General features: G+C 37.7%; 1 protein-coding gene and 1 non-coding gene across 6 annotated transcripts in view; both read right to left on the bottom strand.

Moving 5' to 3' along the window:
- Positions 1-155: 155 nt before the first annotated feature.
- LOC145670041 (ATP-dependent RNA helicase DDX24) overlaps positions 156-23,439 on the bottom strand; it is a 46,093-nt gene continuing 22,809 nt past the window's right edge. For all 5 annotated transcript variants that reach the window (XM_081738395.1, XM_081738387.1, XM_081738391.1 and 2 more), the window contains exons 7-11: positions 21,971-22,583; positions 18,748-18,865; positions 13,215-13,389; positions 4,478-4,635; positions 156-360 (exon numbers count right to left, since the gene is read on the bottom strand). In XM_081738395.1, the coding sequence (XP_081594521.1) occupies positions 260-360; positions 4,478-4,635; positions 13,215-13,389; positions 18,748-18,865; positions 21,971-22,583 (1,165 nt within the window). In that variant the 3' untranslated portion in view covers positions 156-259. The remainder of the gene's footprint in view (positions 361-4,477; positions 4,636-13,214; positions 13,390-18,747; positions 18,866-21,970; positions 22,584-23,439) is intronic.
- TRNAQ-CUG (transfer RNA glutamine (anticodon CUG)) lies at positions 3,918-3,989 on the bottom strand. The gene has a single exon. It is a non-coding gene; the product is annotated as a tRNA-Gln (tRNA).

Raw genomic sequence — 23,439 nt, 5'->3', positions numbered from 1 at the left:
AAAAAAACATAGATTAAAAAACGCCAGTTTTTTTGCATCTCTATTTGACGAATTCAGCCTAGGTCAGAATTGATTATTGATTTTATTGTGAACTGGTATAAGAAAGCTATTGAAGAAAACTGTATCAGTGGGAGTGTGAAAGAAATACATTTTTGAGTTGTTTTTTTGGTTTATTTCAAAATAGCTAGTATTATACACAAGTGCATATGTTTTAAAGCATTATTTAGCAAACCATTATTTTAAGTCAATACAACTTAAATTATGAAGGTTTGATGCGTTTCTTAAATTTTGTCTTAAACGTGAATCTTCTTTTGTTTTTGGAGGCTTTTACCAAATCCACAGCTTCGGTCTTCTCAGGGCCTGAAATAATTAAAATGTAAAAATAAGTATATATTTAGTACTACGAATATGGCATTGTATTTATGTAAACACACAAAATATACACTTGTTAATTAGAGAAAGACATATATTTAAGGCCAAAATGGTTAAATAAATCGAACACGGACAAATATCTTCAGTTAGTATGTATCAACATTATGAATGCGTCTCTAGGAATAAAACCTTGGAACACGTTTCTCTTCTGCTGAAACGAAGTAAACTTGCGAAGGAAAATTTCCCATTGATTTTACAAGTTTGATTGACTAGTCGTTCGCAAATAGCATATTCTAATGTGCTAACTCTTGGATATCATTTGTAAGCTCGTTCATCACAACTGCAAAAAAGGTATGGACTAGTTCCCTAATGAAGTCCCACTTAATTGTGGACTCATCTGTTATTCTGTATGCATTCTTCATTCATGTCCTACATCCATTATACGTATCCTAAATTATAAAGATGTATGTGTTCGGAACACACTTCTTCTTCAGTACCCACTACATAAGATCCCGTGAAACTCTATCTACACTTTCTCTACGACGGTGAAAACCATATGAAGGTCCTTCTGGTATTCTCTCTACTTTTCCATTGGCATCTTTAGTGCTAATATTTCATCCGTCCTGGCATGAAACCAAATTGATTCTCTCTTATTTAGGTCTCTTATCTCAATCTTGCATTCCATCACTCTCTTCCAGAGCTTCATTGCATGACTCGTAAATTTTGTTTGAATCTTGAATGCCGAATGTGAGTATGTGATCTTTATTAGTTACTAATTCACTCAAATACTTAAGGAGAAGGACTGCTTCGACAGTGGTGCCCCCCCCCCCCCATATGTCCATGACGCATCCCCCCAATTGTATATCCGTAGGTGTTCTTCCATGAAAAAAAAAATCTTTTCGATTAATTTTTAACCCCTCAAACATATTTATATAGATTTTTACCCCCCCCCAAATATTTCAATGACGCAGTTTGCGTCATAGCCCCCCCCTTTGTGGGCACCCCTGGCTTAGAAAAGCACCTCACATTAAAAAACACACTTGTACTCAATACTTAAAAGCTGTACCAGACGAGTTGTATTTAATGTTGAATGGTTTGAACGGTAAGCATATATGTGAATATTTGAATTTTAAATACTGAGTATAAGAGCGATCTCAGTGTGAGGTGCTCTGCTAAGAGCATTGAAGGTTCAAACTTACGTATACGATCGAAAAAACATTTTCAGCGATATTCAGAAACGTGTTTTTGAGTGACTAGCTGCGCGCTGTACTAAGCGAGACGAAAACATTATTTATATCTGTATTCCGAATTTCGTGCACTAATAGCGTCAATAGTTTAAACAAGAAGGCGACCTAGTTTTCAGGTGGTACGAGCTTTCCTCTATCTGAAATGCTTTTAGTGATATTTTTAATTATTGCCCTAAACTAGCAAAAGAAGTCCGTGAGAGAGAAATTCATCCCCATCGAGTGAGGGATAAACAAACGAAAAGATCAAATCCCTCAAGCAATTCCCCGGGAGAGTATTTTAGAACAGCAGTCTTTGTACCGTGCTTCGATAATTTAATTTGTGGTTTTGGTCTTAAAACAAGATTTTGTGACGACAAGGACGTGTTATATTCTCTAGAAATACTTTTGCCAAGATATGCTGAGAACGGAAATCTAAAAGATCTCGCAAAAATTCAGAACAACTGGACTGATTTTTGCTTCCGAATGTGTCCTCAAAGCCGGGAAGCAAGTATGTGGTGTGAAAAAAGACATCACGAACCAAATAAACCTCTGGATATTATGGATGTCCTCGATGCCTGTAAATCCAGCCTTCTCTCTAACAATCAGCAAGCTACTCAATATTTTAGCTTGCATGCTTGTTTCAACCACTCGGTGGAGAGATCATTTTCTTCAATGAAAAGAATAAAGTCCTATCTCCGAAACAGAATTTGTAGTGAGTGGCTTACAGAACTAAAGCTCCTATCAATTCATTCCCACCTGCCACCTAATGTTGAGATGATGATTAATGTTATGGCCATTAACAGACAAAGAAAACTGCTTCTGTGCACGAACAAATTAACTCTTTTCACTGTCTTTTGTAGCAAGTGTATGCCTATTGCAAGAGATATTTTTGATTGGGATAATTTATAGATAATTTTAGATTAACTGAATCATTATTTATCTTATAACAGAGACTTGTTTTCTCTTGGTTGGTTTTGGATTTGCAATTTTATTATTATTCTAATTGAAAAATGAAATTCCAGTTTCTCAATGCCCCAAGAATAACAGGATGGCAGATATTATCCTGGAAATGCATAAACCATTAAGTTAAATTTTGATGGTTGTGGTTTCCTACGGGAAACACAGTGTACGGAAAATGTGGTTGTAGGAACTACAGGAATTTTGTCATCGATAGTGGATAATCAAATTAAGAAAAATAGGGAAAATAATGAAATCCAGAAAACGGATATTCTTCCTATCTCTCTACGTCGCTATGCCATCCTACTCAAGTTCTGATACTCAAGTTCATAACCAATCACGAATAAACATATCAAAGGAATCACCATAAACTCCGCCTAATCATACTATTCGATCCCCCCTTTCTTACCATTTACATCAATTAACATTGTGTGACTGTGTTCCGGCCAACACCCTATCCGAAAAATTCATTTGAATGAAAATAGTAATTTGCATTTGTTCTGTTATGTTATGTTCTCTCTAAGCCTTAAAGACCTGAGGTAAATAAATTTTCTTTGAAACATCTCCGACCTGAGATTTCTCGGGTTCGTGATTCTTGGTATTGTTCGGGATAATGATGGTAGTCACCTATTTTACCCCGGACAACCTAAAATATCGTTTCACTATACTTTAGAGAAAGAGAGGTCCATAAAAGAAAGAAAGAAAGAAAATGAATTTAAGTGTGTGTGCTTCCCAATAGCAACGAGATCTCCATCCTATATTATTAGTAATGATATAAATTGTGAACGTGAAATAAAAGCAAGGATGGGAATGGCGAAAGATGCCTTTAGGAGGAAGAAAAGACTATTTTGTGGGACCTTCAATAAAGAGTTGAGAAAATGACTCATAAAATGCTTCATGTGGAATACTGTACTGTATTGTGGGTCAAAAGAGGCATTACGCAAAAAGGATTAAAAAAAAATAGAAGCTTTTCGAAATGTGGATGTGGAGGAAAATGGAAAAAATAGCTGAGTCGAGCGGGAAACGAATGAGAGGGTGTTAGAAATGGTGGGGGAGAAAATAATAATTTTAGATATTATTAAGAAGAGGAAGAGAAACTGGTTTGGGCATTGGGAAAGAAGGACTGTACCATGAGAGACGTGTTAGAGGACGGGAAAGGAAGGGAGAGAGGGCGAAGGAGCCTATAATTAATGAAAAAAAAAATGAAATCTTTTAATTTTACGTCCCACGTTATGCCGATTAGGCTAAAGGAGACGGTGATTATGAGACATGAATGAAATGGTGGAATGAAGAAAGTTGGAGGAAATGGGAGAACCCCGAGAAAACCCACGAGCACGGTGTTTGTCCACCACAAAGTCCACACGGCGCGAGCTGGGATCGAACCAGGGACCCCGAGCACCAGAGGTGAACGCTCTACCACTGAGCCACCGCGCCCCCTATAATTAATGGACGATATCAAAACAGAGAAATTGTACGTGAAGACAAAGAGGTTAGCGGAAGATCGTGGAGTACAGAAACTTCTCAGTTGCAGCAAGTGACCTGCCAATAATGGCAGAATACCTATGATGATGACGTTCCTCCCCAGAATAAAATTCTGGCTACGTCCCTGGTCGGTATATTATCTTACTATCCGGTATATCGTAGTTGGATTGAATTCTTAAACATTTAATGCACTAAGCGTGAAAATTTATGATGCTCCTTAGGTGAACATTTAAAATAAGAAACATAAGCAAATTTCAAGGTTACCATCGACTGGTATCTGTTATTAAGCGTTAACTATGATTACGTAGTTTTCGCCTTCGGTGTACGAAACTCAGGTAGAATTTAAATTTCACATAAGGCTATAGATCCCTGTCCCATCTACTTCGATAACAGGAAGGGAAGTTAATTCGACACAAAACAAGATTTCATCAGCAACTTACCTGAAATTTTCGGAAGCTCTAATTTTCCCGTTTTGGTTGGATACCTGGTAGCAATATGTATATACAATGGTCTACTGATAAGACTATCGAGTTGCTTTTTCTTAATTGCTACAGCTTTCTTCTTCCCTGCATCCTTCTCTTTTCTTTCATCATCAGAACTGTAACTAGTGTTAAGGAAGTATCAAAAAGTTGTTCTGAATTGGATACAATCATTCATTGAAGTAGCTAGGTAAAAATAATCACAACTAACTGAAACGACCCCCATGACCTCCCTCATTTTACGAGTATACAAAGTCTTACAAGAGAAACGTAAACGTTAAAATTAAAGTTTAGAAGTTAATAACAGTCTTGGATTATTATAACTCATTAACCGTAGGGTATACTGTCACCCTGCTAATGTAATACTGAAAGCCTCGATGAGGGTATATGTATTTAGTATTAGTTTCACATTAATAGTTGTGAATATTATGAACGACAAATTTTAGCGTCACAAAAATTAGTTCTTATAGATTTTCTCGAAAACCACGCATGAGGATTTACCATCAAACACGTCATTTTGATCGGCTCGGTGAGATCTACCGGTTTATATATGTCTCATTTTTGGACAAAGTGTTTCTCCACTCTACGCTAAGAGCGTTCAGAGTTTTACACACATGGATGAAGTTAATTGACAACAGCTTCTGGAACTGATAACTAACTCCAGATCGAGTATACGAGAAGTCAGAAAGTAAGGTTTCCCTAAAGCATATCTTTTGTACCGCAAGTGACAAAAATTCTTTCTGCTTGATGAAATTAGTTTCGTAAATAACTTCAGATGAAAGGACAATTTGAGTACAGTTTTCAGTAAATTAAAAAGAATAGAATTTTCTATACGTTCCAGCTACACCCATCGTTACTCCCAAAATAAATTTTACCAAACGGAAATAACTTTTGTCACTGACTGTACCAGTGTACGTAGGAGATTGTTATTTAGTCGAGATGAAGTTCACATCTTGGCTGCTTTGAGGCAACAGAATCAACTTTTAGTGCCTCGCACGTCCTGATAAGACCTACACAAAATGGCTACTACGCTCTCTGCGTGGACACTAGAAAACCTGCAATCTATTATTCAGTTTTTGTAACCAAAAGGGGCAGAAACAGTTCAAATTTATAAGAAGTAAATGTGATGACAGAGCAGCATGTGCGTAAATGGTCGGGAATTCAGTGATGGTCGCGTGAGTGTGCAAGATAAACAAAGGAGCTGGCGTCCTTGTATGACAACAAAGCTCCCAATGTCACAGGCAGACTTCGAAGTACAGTTTAATCTGTGACATGACACAGTATGGGAGATAATCCACGAATGTTTAGAATACAGAAAAGTGAGCAGTAAGTGGGTTCCGCGTCACTGACAGACGGAAAACTCGAATGGGTGCATCCCTCTTACATCTCTGCTTTAATGAATATAGGGGAGATTTCCTGAGCCAAATCATTACTAAGGACGAAGCGTAGGCATACCAGTACTGCCTTAGTCAAAAGTGCAACCAGTGGAATGGAAGCATCAAGGGCCACAGTCAAAAACTTCAAGACATTAATCAGCACTGACAAACTGATGGCAACAGTTTTTTGGAATTTCCATGGTGTGCTCCTGGTGGATATTTGTGCCCCTAATCACACAGTGAATGCTGCAGCATATCAGGCAAAGCTCTGGAAAGTGAAGAAATCTGTCTCAACTATTAGACAAGACGGTGCGCTTGCTCCATGGCAATATGCGTCCGAATACAGCTTATTAAACAGTAAATATTTCGCAACAGTGGGACTAGGAAATTCTTCCGCATCCACTGTACAATAGGGTGCATCGAATTTCCACTTTTTTTGAAATCAGCTTACCCTTAGTGATATTTTTTTGCGAAATGGCCTCCATATAACGTGTAAAAAATTGCAAGTCGATTGGTCAATATCTTTAGGTGCCACCAACGGCCAAAAGTTTTAAAATGTTGTTAAAAATTAAATGTTATTTTAAAAAATGTAAAATATCTAGTTTTATGAAATATGGTTATCCTATGTGGGTTTGTTTCTGTAAAAGGTCAATATTTTACGTGAAAAAAAAAATTCAGCTTGATGAGTCAAGTCATTCAGGTGCTACCTGTGGCTTAAAATATGGACAAATGTGTCCCTACTTTTTCATTTTTCTAAATTAAGTTGCATTGTTTGTGATTCATCTGGATCGTTAATTAGATAAGAAAGGTTTTGTTTTACATCTGCAGCTATTTGCTTATTTCCAAACGTTAATGATGGAAATAACCCAGAACTCACCATGAGGAGATGGCTGTAGTTCGAGTTCCGCCCACCCGTATATACTAATGTTGCATATGATAGTGCAAGTCATATTGTTACTCTTTTACCTCAAACTGTTTTTCTTTTCTTTTTTGTATTACATTCTGGTATGTTTTTTTTCTTGATTGTAGTGTTGATAGGACAAATCTATGTCGTGCTTCTTGCCCACATACCGTTGATGCCGCTTCTGTCCCCAACTTCACCATTCTTTCTACCGCGCTAGTGTGAAAGGGTAAGGATGTAATATATTCATTAGCCATTGGAGCAGTCTTTACATTTTCTCTTAGCTTCTGCACGCTGAAGTGTTTTGTCAGTGGTGGCTCCGTCAGCGTCATGTTGACCAATTAATCATATCAACATAGTTTGTCGCTTCTAAGTTGATTTCAGGGATGACGAATTCTCGCACCGGTACGCGATCACCAGATTGAGTCGTTTGTCTTGCTTTTAGGACTCGCCCCCAGCCGAGCTCTCGTACGTTAGCATCTTGGTCAGTCAACATTGATAGAAGTAGGTTCTCAGGATGACCGTACCACGCATTTCTACGGACACTGGATCAATTATTTTCCTGTATTTCGCTTCCATGTGGCGAGAAGTCGTGATGAGTTGCCACAAATGACGAGCTTCTTCTGCACACGATGGATTACGGATCACAGCAAACCAGAGTGGCGCGTAGACCATCATGATGTACTGGACGATGGTTTTAAGTTCATTCGTGGGTTCTTTTGTTCCTACGCACAAACGTAAGACTCTATTTGCAGTAATTACCCATCTAGCTTGATGAATTTTACCAGGCTTCATGTGAGCTAACTCAATGGGCCATTCTCCTGAAGAAACCGCTTGGCAGATATTCAGCACATATTTTTGATCCGTGTTTAATGAATCCTCAGTGAAGTTGAGATCCCAGTCTACTGGAACGGGCTGAAAAATCTGGAGTGACAACTCTTCGCAGATTGGAAGTGCTGATCCTATTGGTCCTTTAAATGTATTTGGTCCAATAGATTTGCCGTCTATAAATTCAATCAAATGTCGAAATGGAAGCTCATTCGTGTGTATGATGATTAATTGGTGATATGATTAATTGGTCAACATGACGTTGACGGAGCCAAAACTGACAAAACACTTCAGCGTGCAGAAGCTAAGAGAAAATGTAAAGACTGCTCCAATGGCTAATGAATATATTACATCCTTACCCTTTCACACTAGCGCGGTAGAAAGAATGGTGAAGCTGGGGACAGAAGCGGCATCAACGGTATGTGGGCAAGAAGCACGACATAGATTTGTCCTATCAACACTACAATCAAGAAAAAACATACCAGAATGTAATACAAAAAAAGAAAAAAGAAAAACAGTTTGAGGTAAAAGAGTAACAATATGACTTGCACTATCATATGCAACATTAGTATATACGGGTGGGCGGAACTCGAACTACAGCCACCTCCTCATGGTGAGTTCTGGGTTATTTCCATCATTAACGTTTGGAAATAAGCAAATAGCTGCAGATGTAAAACAAAACCTTTCTTATCTAATTAACGATCCAGATGAATCACAAACAATGCAACTTAATTTTAAAAAATGAAGAAGTAGGGACACATTTGTCCATATTTTAAGCCACAGGTAGCACCTGAATGACTTGACTCATCAAGCTGATTTTTTTTTTTTTCACGTAAAATATTGACCTTTTACAGAAACAAAACCACATAGGATAACCATATTTCATAAAACTAGATATTTTACATTTTTTAAAATAACATTTAATTTTTAACAACATTTTAAAACTTTTGGCCGTTGGTGGCACCTAAAGATATTGACCAATCGACTTGCAATTTTTTACACGTTATATGGAGGCCATTTCGCAAAAAAATATCACTAAGGGTAAGCTGATTTCAAAAAAAGTGGAAATTCGATGCACCCTACTGTACAACCAGGATCTGGCTCCGTTCGAGTTCCATCTTTTCCCCAAAATGAAAGAACATCTGCAGGGAAAACGACATCACATCACATGACGTCCAAACATGGCTTTGTGGTCAGGGTCGTCTTCTAGCGCTAGGGTTTTTGACAAATGGATTTTCCACTTAGACAAGTGCATCAACCTAGAAGGTGACTCCGTCGAAAAATAGTGGAAAGAAAAAAATGAAATGAAATCTTTGAGTTTTACGTCCCACGGTTATGCAGGTTAGGTTAAAAGAGACGGTGATGATGAGTAATGAATGAAATGGTGGAATGAAGAAAGTGGGAGGAAACGGGAGAACCCCGAGAAAACCCACGCACACAGTGTCTGTCCACCACAAAGTTCAATTGGCGGGGGAATAGTGAAAGAATATATATTTTCTTTCTACAAGTATTTCTCTTTATTTCTAGTATCAAAAATATATTCTACTTTCTGACTCCTCCTCATATCTTATCAGATATTTGTATTTGAAATCTCCAATATATGAAATTTATTTTATAACTGCAATGTGATTGTTGATGATTACGAAGTAAGATGGTGTGCGCAGAATACCGAAGCTGTTTCAAACACTTGAAAATTACTCATCTTTTTAGGTTCCAAAAATTAAAGCAGTGAGTATTTTTTTTTTTTTCTTTTAATAGTTCGTCCTAATTCGTAGGGTAACATTTAAGCTTACCATAGTAGCTTTAGAACACGAAGGGGAAAGGGGGTGAAGTACACAGAAATAAGGACTAGAGACATAATCACTCTGAAAGTTAAGGATTTTCATTAGATTCTTTCGATAGAGAAACGTCTTAACTAAAACTGGTTGGTTCGATTGGAGTTCAGCATCCCTTGCTATGAGGGGTAATCAAAAAGTAAGGTTACAAAGCCAGCAGTGAAACGTGTATAGATATATTATTTCATACAACGAATACAGCCAACAGATAGTACATACATTAGGTTATTTTTCGACATAGTCTCCGTATCGGTTGAGGCACTTGCCGCATCGTGGGATGAGTTTGAAGATCTCCTCCTGGTAAAAATCCTGTCCTTGCGTGTTCAGCTACGCTGTCATGAAGTATTTTCACCTCCTCGTCTGAAGTGAAGCGACGGCCTCCTAGGTGCTCCTTCAGGTAGGAGAACAAGTGAAAGTCGCTTGGAGCGAGTCCAACCTGTGATCGATGATATCCCAGTGAAACTGCTTTAATAGCGTGATAGTCTTCTGGGCTCCTCGTCGCTGACGTTTTCTCAACCAGTATTAAACTTTCGACATCATACTGCGACATGCTGACGAGACATTACAGTCTCTCCTGAAGCCTCCACTAGCTGCCGGTGAATTTCAGCCGTGGTTATATGTTTTGCCCTCAGAAATCGAATAACTGAGCGGACTTCTTCGCAAGACCACTTTTCCAAACGAGTCGCCATTTGTATTTACTTACAACTAGTGCCGTAGGTGGCTACAACTATGTACAGTTGCTAACTCAATGTATTAAAATTACCGCACACTCCTAATTCCTCTATAACAGACGAAACTCCAGAAATATCAGCTTTGTAACCTTAGTTTCTAATCCTCCCTCGTACCCGAAGACTATTTTAGACATGGACCTACAATTAAGGTGAAATTACAACCACGTAAAAGTTCTAACTTCAAGGCTCTTCCCCCAGGAATCGAACCCGGGACTTCGTGCACCAAAAGTGTGTACGCAAGCCACTAGACTAGTGATAAAGGCGTCTTGGCTAAAACTTTTCATTGTTCAATACACATTTCTTCCACTTGTACATAAAATAAATATATATTAATTTAAATGTATCTCTTAGTGCTGTAAAACGAAACTCACAAAAACTTAATTAAATGGATGTCTAGCAACAGAAATAAACAATGTATTTATGAGGATATGCTAGACTGGCGAGGTAATCGTATTCTAGTCTCGCGCTTTCAATGCAGAACACACTATCACTACAGGGATTAACCTACAGGTGGTCTGGAGGGTGAAGATTACGTTACATTTCCTTCTTATACTTTATAAATCTAGTTTTTATGACCATGGCATGAGAAGAACTAAAAAAAAATCCCAGTTCATTAACACAGAGACTTTAGCAACAGAAGGTAAGTTCAAAATTCAGAATTACAGCTTACGTTTACAGGATACGTTCTACAAAATCAAGTTATTTTTCTTCAAAATAGCATTACTGAACTACCAGCTACACGGTCCGTTATCTATGTTTAGTTACTTTCTCCAAGACTGCTCCAAATATAATTATTATATGAAACGGAAATTCTACAATGTTACAAAAGTATTAGTATATAAGGGGGGAAATGTCCGAATATGAGGCTATATCAAACGATAGATCTCATTAAGCTCAACAAGCTAATATGGATAAGTGTAAATCATCATGCGTAGTTCTTGAGAAAACTGATCTTTCTGTAAACCTAAAAATCGATTCTATACTGTAATGTCCCACGTGCTTGCGTTTACAAACACCCAACATGTACTTCTATTTATAAACACCAACCACGTGCACCTTAGTATGGAGTACTACAGCTGCAGACGACGGAGACAACTACATGACAAGTCACGTGACGATAAGGGAACAGCAGCGCCACCGCTTCACCTGAAGCGCCTATATAACACAGAGTATTTCGGCGATAAGCATCAGTCTCGACTGGTCAACTCCTCCTGTAGCTTGCTCTGGAGCTCTAGGAGATACCTAACCCAAAGCCTCTAGTTTGCTTCGGAACTCTGTGCTTTCCTTCTTCCCGCTTAGCTTGCTTCGAAGCTCTGTGGGAATTCCTAACCTCAGTCACTTAGCTTCTTTCGGAGTTCTGAGGCTTTTTAACACCCCCCCCCCCTCTGCTTGCTTCGGAGCATTGGGGATTCGTAACCCACTCCACCTAGCTTGCTTCGGAGCGCTGTGGAGATCCTGGTCTAGGCTGCTCGGGCCTTGAGTTACCTTTCTCTACCTTATCTGTAAAATACTGTTTATAGAAAATTTTATAATAAAAACCTGTAGTGCGAAATGATTGCGGACTGTAATTTGCTTTACTTATGCTCTACCTACTCCTGCATAAGCAGAACTTTACAATACGGTAACCAAGCCACCAATTAAGTTGAAACTGATATTTAGGCAAGGGCGCCGATTTCTCTGCAAATTTGGGGGGGGGGGAGGGCAGTCAGATGCAGAAGGTATACATATGAGGATGTTAAGACAAATTGCATTCAAATTATCCAAATATTGTATATTCATAAATCAATAGGGGGGCCCACATTAGCTTTGGGGAGGGGGACCCCAGGATCAACACCCTTGTATTTAGGAATACTTTCATCAAGCTTTTCATTGGATTCTAGCAAGACGACAGTACACATGTGGTTAATGAAATATGGCCCGAAATTATAATTAACTCCCAAACCTAATTTTTTTTATTTAAATATAACATTCTGCAAAGTATAGACATATATCAACCTATAGACGACATTGACCTGAACAAAATGCCATGCTTGGAGATAAATTTTCATCCATAGTTTTCGAGAATATCCGAGAAAATTAATTTCTATGGCACTAAAAAGTATGTCATTTGTTGCCAATTATAATTTTTATGTTGCTGCAACATATTGTTTACTCCTTTATGTACATTGTTAACTATTAGATTTTATCTCTTGTTTGTCTTCCACACATACTACTTTAAAATTTGCATGTGCCTTGTTGAAAGCAAAAAGCCAATCTGAAAATACAGGGTGTCCCACATAAAACCGGTACGCCTCACGCACGAGATTGAAATAACTCTTTTTAACAGCAACAATGAACTAACTAAGAATGAACAGATAATAGTAGCGTTAAACAGTTACCTGCTTACAAGAAATCTGGAAGTGGTAGCAATGGGCATCCAAGCATCGCTGACCCCGTTTGATGACCCTACTAGCAACACGCTGTAATTGTTAGCGTGATGTTGTTAATTTCTCCAGTAATGTTCCATTTAAGATTGGACTGAGGATTGTCAGCGTAATCTTTGCTTTTCCCGTATCCCGTAAATAAAACTCACCCTATGTTCTCAAAAGACTTCTACTGATAAGTCTGTCTTCAAGGAACACGTTGCTGATGTGAGCCATACTTTGGTTGGATATGTGGGCGGTTGCTCCATCTTGTTGGAACATACTGTTGCACTCAACTTTCCGATAAAATGCAGTATAGCTAACTTTCGAGACAGTGTTGTCATCCCACAAGCAATTTAACTAGAAATAATTAACCGGTACGTGAGGCGTACCGGTTTTATGTAGGACACCCTGTATATGAAATTCTCATTAGCGGAGTAACTATCCGAAATATTGCCTGCTTTGTTTCGTTTGTGAAGGAAGAAACAAAGAAAGCTGACAGTACAGCTGTTAGCTAAGCAGTAGAACATCCGATGTGGTAAGTAGAACACCAGAATCAATTTGCAGCTATTTCTGTACACACATTTTATGCGAAAAAAAAAAAAAGTCATTTTAAAAAGGATACGATTTCTCTTCATCTGATGCAAGATCTAAGTCTTTTACGGCTTTCTGAAACCATGACATTTTGGCATTCGCTTTGCGCATCGAGAGTTCCAACTTATCAATTTCCCGTGCCAAGTTAACTCTCTTCTTAATTTCTGGTAGAACATTCCGGTCGAGAGGGAATTCTGGGAGATCATCTGAAACAGAAAGCACAATAGAATAGTTTTACTCTGATCATACATTCATACTCTAATCATACGTCTTGTCTTTCTTTCTATAACAAATACTCTATTGTACATCCTATTTAGCACGTTAAAAAAAAAAAAAAAAAAAAAAAAAAGTATCTGCATCTTGCCTCTCTCCTCCAAATGAAAATACATTTCTAATTACGTTCGGTGAGTTCTTTTATCTTCCTGGCTTAGTAATCTGAATGTTTTCCAGCTTGGTGGAAAGAAGATTAAAGCGCGGAAACAGCACATGCTCCACAAGGCATGATGGTAAGTTCTAATAATAAGGACATACCAGAGCAGTCAAAAAGTTTTCAAAATTTTATTGCAGCGCTTTATTTCCACAATATAAGTACAGATTTACTTAATCGCCGTCAAAGTAGGCTTCTTTGGAACACACACACTTACTGCTCCTGCCATTGTTGGAAACACAAACGAAAATTCTCTTTTGGTACCGTATCTTCCACAGTTCAGCCGTCACATTGGTTTTAAGGTGAAACGGACACCTTTGAGGCCAATTTTTCCTTAAAGCATTGACAACGTATACTGTTTTAAGGGGGCAGATTACTAAATATTTTTGAAAAACTAATAATATTTCTTTTGCCCGTTTTTCGTATGTGGAAAGATGTTATAAAATGTAACTTACCACAATAATAGATAATGTTATTCTACACCCGAAAATACGAATCGGAAGAATTTTCAATGTTGCAATCCATAGAAATTACAGTGTGACCAGAATTTGAATTACTCAAAAATCTAGGTTAAGGCAGCGACTAGAAAAATGAACTCACCGGTAATTGATGATTTATCACGCTGTCTATGTTCCTTGTTTACTACTTTTTAAATAATGTTTCTATTTATTTTATAATGACTTATTTATTTTGTAATAATTTATGTAAGGTTTATAAAATAAATAGAAATATTATTTAAAAAGTAGTAAACAAGGAACATAGACAGCATGATACGTCATCAATTACCGTTGAGTTCATTTTTCTAGTAGCTGCCTTAACCTAGATTTTTGAGTAATTCAAATTCTGGTCACACTGTAATTTCTATGGATTGCAACATTGAAAATTCTTCCGATTCGTATTTTCGGGTGTAGAATAACATTATCTATTACTGTGGTAAGTTACATTTTATAACGTCTTTCCACTTACGAAAGGGGAAAAGAAAAAATATTACTTTTTCAAAAATATTTAGTAGTCTGCAGCCTTAAGGCAAAGTGTCTGAAGCAGATCTCCCCATTTGCACATGATCTCGATGTTTGAGCGTTGCTTGAACTGCGACATTGTGCCAACTGAACATAACGCATCCCTCCGTCCAGTTACACTATTCGAATACTGTCTGTTATGACCTGTTCATACTTGTCAAATTCATAAGTAAACAACCCAGAAGGACTGTGGTGTACAAGAGTCATTATGATTGCATCAAAAATGTCAAAACTACATTCCGGATTTTTTTTTGACTGCCCTGATACATTTGTTTCTTCAACAAAGATTTGGATGCCCCACTAAAAGAGAAGAAAGTCATTCTCAACTTTCAAATTATCGACTGAAAAAGATGTGTGATCTTGAATATAATCAGAAACTGAATTTCACTTGCAGCAGAGAGATGAGTGATATACTCTTTAAATTACTATATACCAAAAGAAACCAACTTTATACGAAACAAACTTAGTAAAAAAAGTAACAAAAGTTTTTATAAATTCAATTAGGTCTGTAGAAATATGAATCTAATTAAATACAGACCAATTCAATTACGTAATCAGAAATATGGATACTTCAAAACAACAGGGGGGAAGACTCGAGATATATTGCAGAGGAAAGGTCTGGTAGCATGACTAACCATTTCAAAACGGACTAACATGCCACTGGAATAAAAATGCGAAAGAAAACGCAATGCGGTTGATCCAGAACGAAGTATTTAAAATTCAACAAATATCGAATAAGTAGCAGTCCAAGAAATAATCCCAGAGTAATATGCTCATCAAAGTTGAGAGGATTAAATTCAACGAAATATGGTGATGAAATTAAAAGTTTAGGTGAGTATATTGAAGATGAGAAACTAACTGATGAAAACAACAAAGGACCAACAACAACCGAAGTAGAATTCTTCCATGCAATAAATAGGTTAAAACTAAGTAAAGCAACGGGAATAGATGACATCCCTGAAGAGCTGCTACAAAACAGCAGTAACTACTTCAAAAATAAATTATTTGTGGTGATAACGAAATTATATGAGGAAGGCATTATTCCACTTGACTTCACAAAAAGTAGAACAATCACATTATCCAAGAAAGGTAATGCAAAGGATTGTACAAATTATAGAACGCTGGCACATGCGTCAAAAATACTATTAGCGATAGTTAAAAAGAGAATAAAAAAGAAAATAGATCGGAATCTAGATAATGACCCATTTGGCTTCAGATCAGGAAAAAGAACGACGGAAACAATACTGGTACTGCGTCAAATTTTGAAAAGAAGAATAAATAGGAAAACGTAAATAGCATTCATTGACCTAGAAAAAGCATTTGATATGGTAGATTGGAAGTTACGGGTTCAAGCAATGCACAAAACAGAGCTTGATTGGAAGGACAGACGAGTAATTTTGTACATATACTAAAGTAAAAGTACTGTATTGGATGTTAACAGCAGCAAGAAAGAAGCAAAAAATTAGAAAGAAGTGAAGCAGGGGTGCTATCTATCACCTTACATATTTAATATGTTCATCGAAGAGGCTATAACCACAATGAAAGGAAAAACAAAAGGAATCAAAATTAATGGTACACATATTCAGTGCATCAGATCTGCCGATGATATTGCAGTAAGTAGCAAACTCAGAAAACGAGCTAAATACATCGCTTAGAGTCTTAAACTAGAAGATAGTAAAGCTCAAGCTAAAAATCAATACCACGACGACCATAAGAAGAGAGATGAAGGAAGAGCCGACATAAAAACAGAAGACAGACAGACTCAAGAAAGTGGCCGAATTTTGGTATCTCGGTAGCAATATAGAAGAAAACAACAGATGCCTTAGTGAAATAAAGAGAAGAATAGCATTATCCAAGAATGCCATTCAGAACAAGAAAAACCTTCTCCTGAATAAGCACATTAATATCCACGCTAAGAGGAAATTCATAAAAACTATTGTGCGGAGTATTGTACGGATGCTAAACTTGGACGTTAGCAAAACAGGAGAAAGCCCGTGTTGAGGCAGCGGAAATGTGATTTAGAAGAAGAATCACCAGACGTAACTGGACTGAAAAGAAGAGCACCAAGATGGTACTGCAAGAAGTGAATGAGAAAACACAACTTAACACGGTAATAGAAGTACGAAAAGCAAAACACATTGGTCATTTACTTAGACATGATGCTTTGTTCCAAACATTTTGGAAGGCAAGATATTATGGAAGAAGACAAGAGGATAACAGAGAACATCGTACCTTGAAAGTATGATCAATGAGATGGGATATACTTCCTACAAACAGATGAAAAAGACTGCTGAAAATAGGAAGCTGTGGCTGCAAAGACAAGGCTTAGGCTTTTGAAGGAAGAAAAAGACGAAAAAGTTAAAAATATTAGATTTTTCAAAATATTTTCTTATTTTATTTATATATTATTTTTAAAAGGATTCAAGGACTAAAACTTCTGAAAATTCTTACATACTAGATTTTACAACAATACTTGTTTAAACACATACAATGTTACATTTTTAATCATGCTCTGAAGATATCTGATTTGCTAAGGCGATCTCTGTTCTAAAACTGGCCTGATAACACTGCGTGAGGATTCAATGGCAGAATTTAGAATCACATTTAACCGAAAATGAAAATTACTTCATTATTATAAAAATTACAATATAGGTTAAAAAATACATTTTATATATTATTAATTAGCACAAATTGCGTGAGTTTGGTGAGAGGAGGGTGGTTACAGAAGGAAGATTTCTTCCAATGCTTTTCCCGGTGGGAGCGTTCCTAGCATCGCTGCTACGCTCCCTCTTTGCACAGCCATACTTAATCTTTGTATAAGAAAGGCTGAAGCTCGAGTGTAGCCTGTGTTGAGTTATTCGGCGTCCAACTTCTTTAATAAAGTTTAGTCCTTCATGACCCCAGGACCCACAAGTTTCGATGGCGATGGTAACGAAGTGGTATTTGTCCAACAGGTTGTTATATTTTCGTCTCTTTTCAGATTCTCTACGAGTTGCGACCATCCCAGCTTTTATGGAAGAAGTAAGAAGATTAGAGGGGGCTAGAGTATCGGCACAAGTGAAATCCCATATTAAAGATTTCCCTCGTTTCCATGGCACCAAAGACATTCCGTCAGGTCTCTTGCCGTCAGAACGACTACACCCCATTGGCTCTCTCACGGAAGGCGTTCCTGAAGAGATGAGGGCTCTCATGATGAGGTCATTAACATCGGAGTGGCGAGAGTATCTGCCAGCACTGTGAAGACATGATAGGCCATGTATACCATTCTTATCCACTAAACTTCCGCAGAATATAGGCAAAATAGAATAACGTATACTTCAAAAATGTACACCACAAGTATTTTCGTTAAATTCTTCATGAGATACAAGTAAGGCAAAGGAAACAAAATTAAAGACCAAAACAGTACCCGTAAAGCATCTAAGTGGGTGCCATATTCAAATGCAGAATCTTAATAAGAAAGAGGTATATATATATATATATATATATATACACAGAGTTTTAAAACAACATCGACGACAACGTTTGGGTGGTGAATCGTGACACCAAAATAAGACGAAAAGTATAGACCAACCTGGGTGCACAAATGCTTCCTTGCGGAGTTATAGCTTCCCGAAAACATGAAAAAGTCAACTTTAGAAGTCTATAGCTCCAATACTATAGGACCTACCGTAGTTGGGTCAAGACTTCACTTAGGAACTAATATGTGCCCTATCCAAAAATACATATTTCAGAATTCTAAGGTATTCACGCCACAATTTGAAGTGCTCATCAACTACCTCTATAAAAACTTTTGCGGAAATACCGCACGATTCTCAAACATGGATGTTTGGATAAGGCACATATTAGTTCCTCTATGAAGTCTTCATCCGATTATGGTAGGTCCCATAGTATTGGAGCTATGGACCTTTAAAGTTCATTTTTTCATGTTTTCGGCAGGCTATAACTCCGAAATGAAGCATTTGTGCACCCAGGTTGGTCTATATTTTTCGTCTTATGTTGGTGTCAGGAATCACCTCCCAAACGTTGTCGGTGTTGTTTTGAAACACTCTATATAGGGTATCTCCGTTACGAGAAGATACTTCTATGTCAAGATCTAACAACTATAAATTAAAGCGTACCTTTCCCCAACGTTCCTAACAACCTTGTGTAAAATGTGATTTCATTTGGCTCTACTAAAAGAATAGTCAACCCTTCGTGGCGTGCACGAGCTGTTCGTCCACTCCGATGAACGTAACTCTGTAGAAAGAAAAAAGAAATATTCAGAATACACACTACAATCAATTATTTCAATTCAATTTTTTAAGTAAAGAGTTGTGCCTAAAACATTAAAGACATCACGTATACTGGAAATAAAAGACTCGATTATAAAAGCATAAACATTTACAAAATTTGTTGGAAGATCGGTTTTGTTAAGATCCCATTTACCTACTGAATAAAGTAAGAATAAAAACCAAGTTACGGATGTTATCTTAATAATTTAATTAAAAAATCGCTCAGGTTGATCCTACAGAGTAGCTAACATAATTTCGAATATACAAGGTGGCTAAAAGTCGAGTGACAATTCTGACATAAGAAAGACTATTGGATTGGGAATCCACATTGACCATAGATGATGTTTGGGGGTAAGGCATCTTATAAACACAAGTGACCATCACTGCGGTCGTGTTGGAATCCTCCACCTTGACTATCACTTGGATATTTTTATATACGAAGATTCGAATGCGACACGTGTTTTATATGCAGTTTTTTTTTAGCAGTACAACAATACTGCTGACCTTTTTAGTCTATTACTAACCATTCACATTCTTCCCACGTGATCTTCTCAGAACATGCTCGACATGACCACCCGTTACAACAAGTGTGTGTACCACACGTCTCTTTCACTTCTTATACACAGTCAGCAGTGCCTTTTGACGCATGGCAGCACGGGTGTCCTCAATTCACTGCACCAAATGATGTAAATTGCAGATCTTGGCGGAGTACATTATGGATTAAAGTGGCCCCACACAAGTCCAGACGTGTGAGATACGGAGAGCATGGACACTCCCTGATCCATCTCCCAGGAAACTTTGATCCAAGTAGTCCGTAATAGAGAGGGGTTGTATCCTGCTTGAAGAGCGCTGAGTATGAGCCGTTCTCCGACAAAACTGACGGCACGATTTTGTCATCCAGTAGCCGCATGTATTGGTCGGCGTTCAGCGCGCTGTAGATGAAGAATGGATCAATAACTCATTCAGAAATATCACGCTAGACCATAATCTTTTCGCCACCAATCATCCCTAATGAATCAATCTAATGCGCGTTGCTGTAACTGCAGTAGAGATGATTTTGTTTGTTTACCTCTATGTTGGTCGAAGTACAAGAGTACCAACGTCCAACAGGAAATCCGGGTTGGTTGCCAATTCGTCCGTCGCTCAATCGGAAAATGCAATCTACGGTCTGGATCGTCCCCTATCAGATGCTGGTGCATCTGGATTTTGTGTGTGTGTCACTAGTTAACGGAAAAGTATTCTCTGTATGGATGTTCAACTCATCCCTAGAACAAACGCCATGTTCTATGTTGAGAGTTTTTGCTGAAGAATGTGAGGACAGAGGCCTGGCTTATCTGTAGACATTTTCGGGCGATTACGCGATGTTCTAAAATCTGTTGATGAGTTTTGCCACTCCATTGTGGCAAATGGGCTCCCTATTGGAATGTAGTATGCCAACTCTGAGGTTACCACTTGCGAGCTACGATTTCTATACATCAGAGTAATCACGTCACATTCCACGATCATCAGCAACATTATTCAGTCAGTGACACTTGTAAAGATCCACACGCTACAATTAGCGAACGGTTCGAATAGCACAAACAATGTATGCACTCCTGCTATAAAAATGCATACAAAACATGTGTCCATGCAGACCTCCCCACATAAATAATTAAAATGGTAGTCTAGATAATGGATATGGTGGTCACTTGTTGCTTAGAGTTTAGCGTTCCGCTCAGCATCAAGGCTATCTGAAAAGTGGACCTACAACTTAATGTAGAATCGAAGCCGGGTCTCCCACCCTGGAGGCGCATACGCTAACCATATAGCCACAAGGAGGTTAGTAGTGGTCACTTGTGCTTTTAAGATTGACCAAACATCATCTATGGGCAACGCAGACCACCATCCCAACAGTCTTGGAATGTCACTTGACGTTTGGCCCTCCATGTGTTAAGAATTCAAAGTTCCAATTTAATAACAGAAGAAAATATATTTTGTGATACTTCGCAACGGACCCATTTAAGAATTCTTTCTTATAAAAATATTGACCAAAAATAACGGAAACAGTTAGCTTCCAAAAGTTAATTTAAAATTTACTCTAAAAATATTTAAATCTCTCTCTCTCTCTATACATATATATATATATATATATATATATATATATATATATATATATATATATATATATATATATATATAGAGAGAGAGAGAGAGAGAGAGAGAGAGAGAGATACAGATAAATAGATAGATATAGTGTGTCCATAAAAATACTAGCGTATTTTAACGTGGTATTACGTCGCTTTGGATAATCGTATTTAAATGAAATTGGTCGCATTTGAAAGAAAACGTCAAATATTTTTATGCATGTCAACAACAGCGGACGGGATCAAACACAGAAAAAGTAAATAAACTCATGTTTACTTTGTGATTACTCGATATGGGTTCATTGTTGGATATTTAGCAGGCAGTTGCTGTTTCTACTGGAGGTCACTTGAGAAGCTTTTATGTTTCTGCACTGTTATGCCGTAATGGGTTAATGTAAATTTATTTCCTTTCATTGTGTTGTGTTGTTATAACAGAGTAAGTTTTAAGGAGTTATGGCGATCCCCACAAGAACGAAGTTAGTGTGTTTTGGAATATTAAAGCACGCAAGCTCAGTGTGCTTGTAGGTGAAGGTTTCAACATCAGGCTCCTACGTAAAGTTTTGTGTCTGTACCCCCACTGCCTCAAAAACCTGCAAGAAGTGCAAATTCGTATCAGTGCTGCCATCTAGTCCATTTCATCAGATATGTTGGAGCATGTGTGGCGTGAATAGGAATATCGTCTTGATGTCTGCATCGCCACTCGAGGGGCTCATATTCAATGTCTATGAGGTATAGTAAAAATATTTTATTTTTTTTCTTTCAAATGTAACCAATTTCATTTAAATACGTTTATCCAAAGCGCCGTTATACGATAACTAATGAAGAAGAATGACAAAGCAGAATAAAAAATTACAATACTTTCCGTTTCGATTAACTAGTTTATCTTATAGAGTCAATAACATATTAAAGGAAACAAGATAGAAAGAAAGATATAAAACTATAATCACCTCGAACGTCCTTGGAACTTGATAATGTATAACATGTTTAACTTTAGGAATGTCTAAACCTCTCGCTGCCACATCTGTTGCCAGCAGAAGCCCATTTTCACTCGACGCGAATCTTTCTAAATTCTTAAGTCGCTGCTTCTGATGCATCTGAGCATGTAATGAGAGCGGATCACACTTTAAGATTGAAAATACTTGCTGCAACCGCCGGACACAGTCTATGCTGTTACAAAACACTAAGGTCCTTCCACTATGATGAAGCAAAAAATAATACAGATAATAGTCCTTTTCCTGAAGCGAACAATTAATTCGTGATTCGGTAAGCGTTTCAACTGTTACGGATTTCTGAGTAATGTCTATCACTTCTGGGTCAGTTATACCCAATATATCGATTACACTTTGAAGTTTCTGTCCCGGAGTTAGTCGATAGTTTCGTTTTACTTTTTTCTTGATGTGAGCTGGAGGTTCGTGGACAACGGTCAGAGTTGCAGAGAACACGAAATTTTGCCTCCCCTTTTTCTTCTCTTCATCGGAATTAATAATAGACATCAGTGACTCCAATTCTTGGAAATGACCTTTTTCCACCATTCTATCTGCTTCGTCCACTGCAAGATATCTACAAAATATTAAAATTTAGAGTAAATTACGTGAAATGGAGTACACAATCTTGTTTAGTTACATCATATTCTCAAATGAACGAAATTCAGAAAGTGTAACTGGGGGAAAAAAAAAGCAAATCTTGATCTGTTGTTTATCTTGTTGACGCGTTAACACTACGCTACCAAGTCTTTTCTTAAGTAAGAACACACTCTCACTCTTCAGAACGGTATTAGATAGTTTAAACCAGATGGACGTATTAATACAAACTGTAAGCTTGTCCAAGAACTCGAGTTATAATACAGAGTTATGTGGTCTACACCAGAGACGGGCATTGTTGCTAACCCATACTCACCCTCACACTCAAATATTGTTGATACAATCAGCCACACTCACCCTTGCACTCATCTACCAAAATGACGGCCCTCTTAAGGGGATAAATAAGTGAGAGTGCCCATCTCTGGTCTATAGGGCCGAACACCGACCTCTAAAGCGAGGATGCGTAAATAGTGGAAAAAATGAAATGAAATTTTTAAGTTTTACGTCCCACGATTATGCCGGGTAGGCTAAAGGAGACGGTGATGATGAGAAATGAATGAAATGGTGGAATGATGAAAGTGGGAGGAAACGGAAGACCACCGAGGAAACTCACGCACACGGTGTTTGTCCACCACGAAGATCGCTTGGCGCGAACTGGGATCAAACCAGAGATCCCATGCACCAGAGGGGAATGCTATACAATTAAGCCACCACGGCCCCGTGTAGATAGTGGAGCAGTAAAGGCAGGGCATAGTACATCAGAAATCCGCGTTCGATTCCGGACTCAGTCGATTTTTTTTTACACTTTACATCTAATAATCTTCCAGTATCTTATC

Source organism: Thermobia domestica, chromosome 2 (assembly GCF_964235325.1).
Source record: "Thermobia domestica chromosome 2, izTheDome1.hap1.1, whole genome shotgun sequence".
In the NCBI taxonomy this organism is placed as follows: Eukaryota; Metazoa; Arthropoda; class Insecta; order Zygentoma; family Lepismatidae; genus Thermobia; species Thermobia domestica.
The sequence above is the reverse complement of the archived record's forward strand: the minus strand, read 5'-3'. Positions and strand labels throughout refer to the sequence as shown.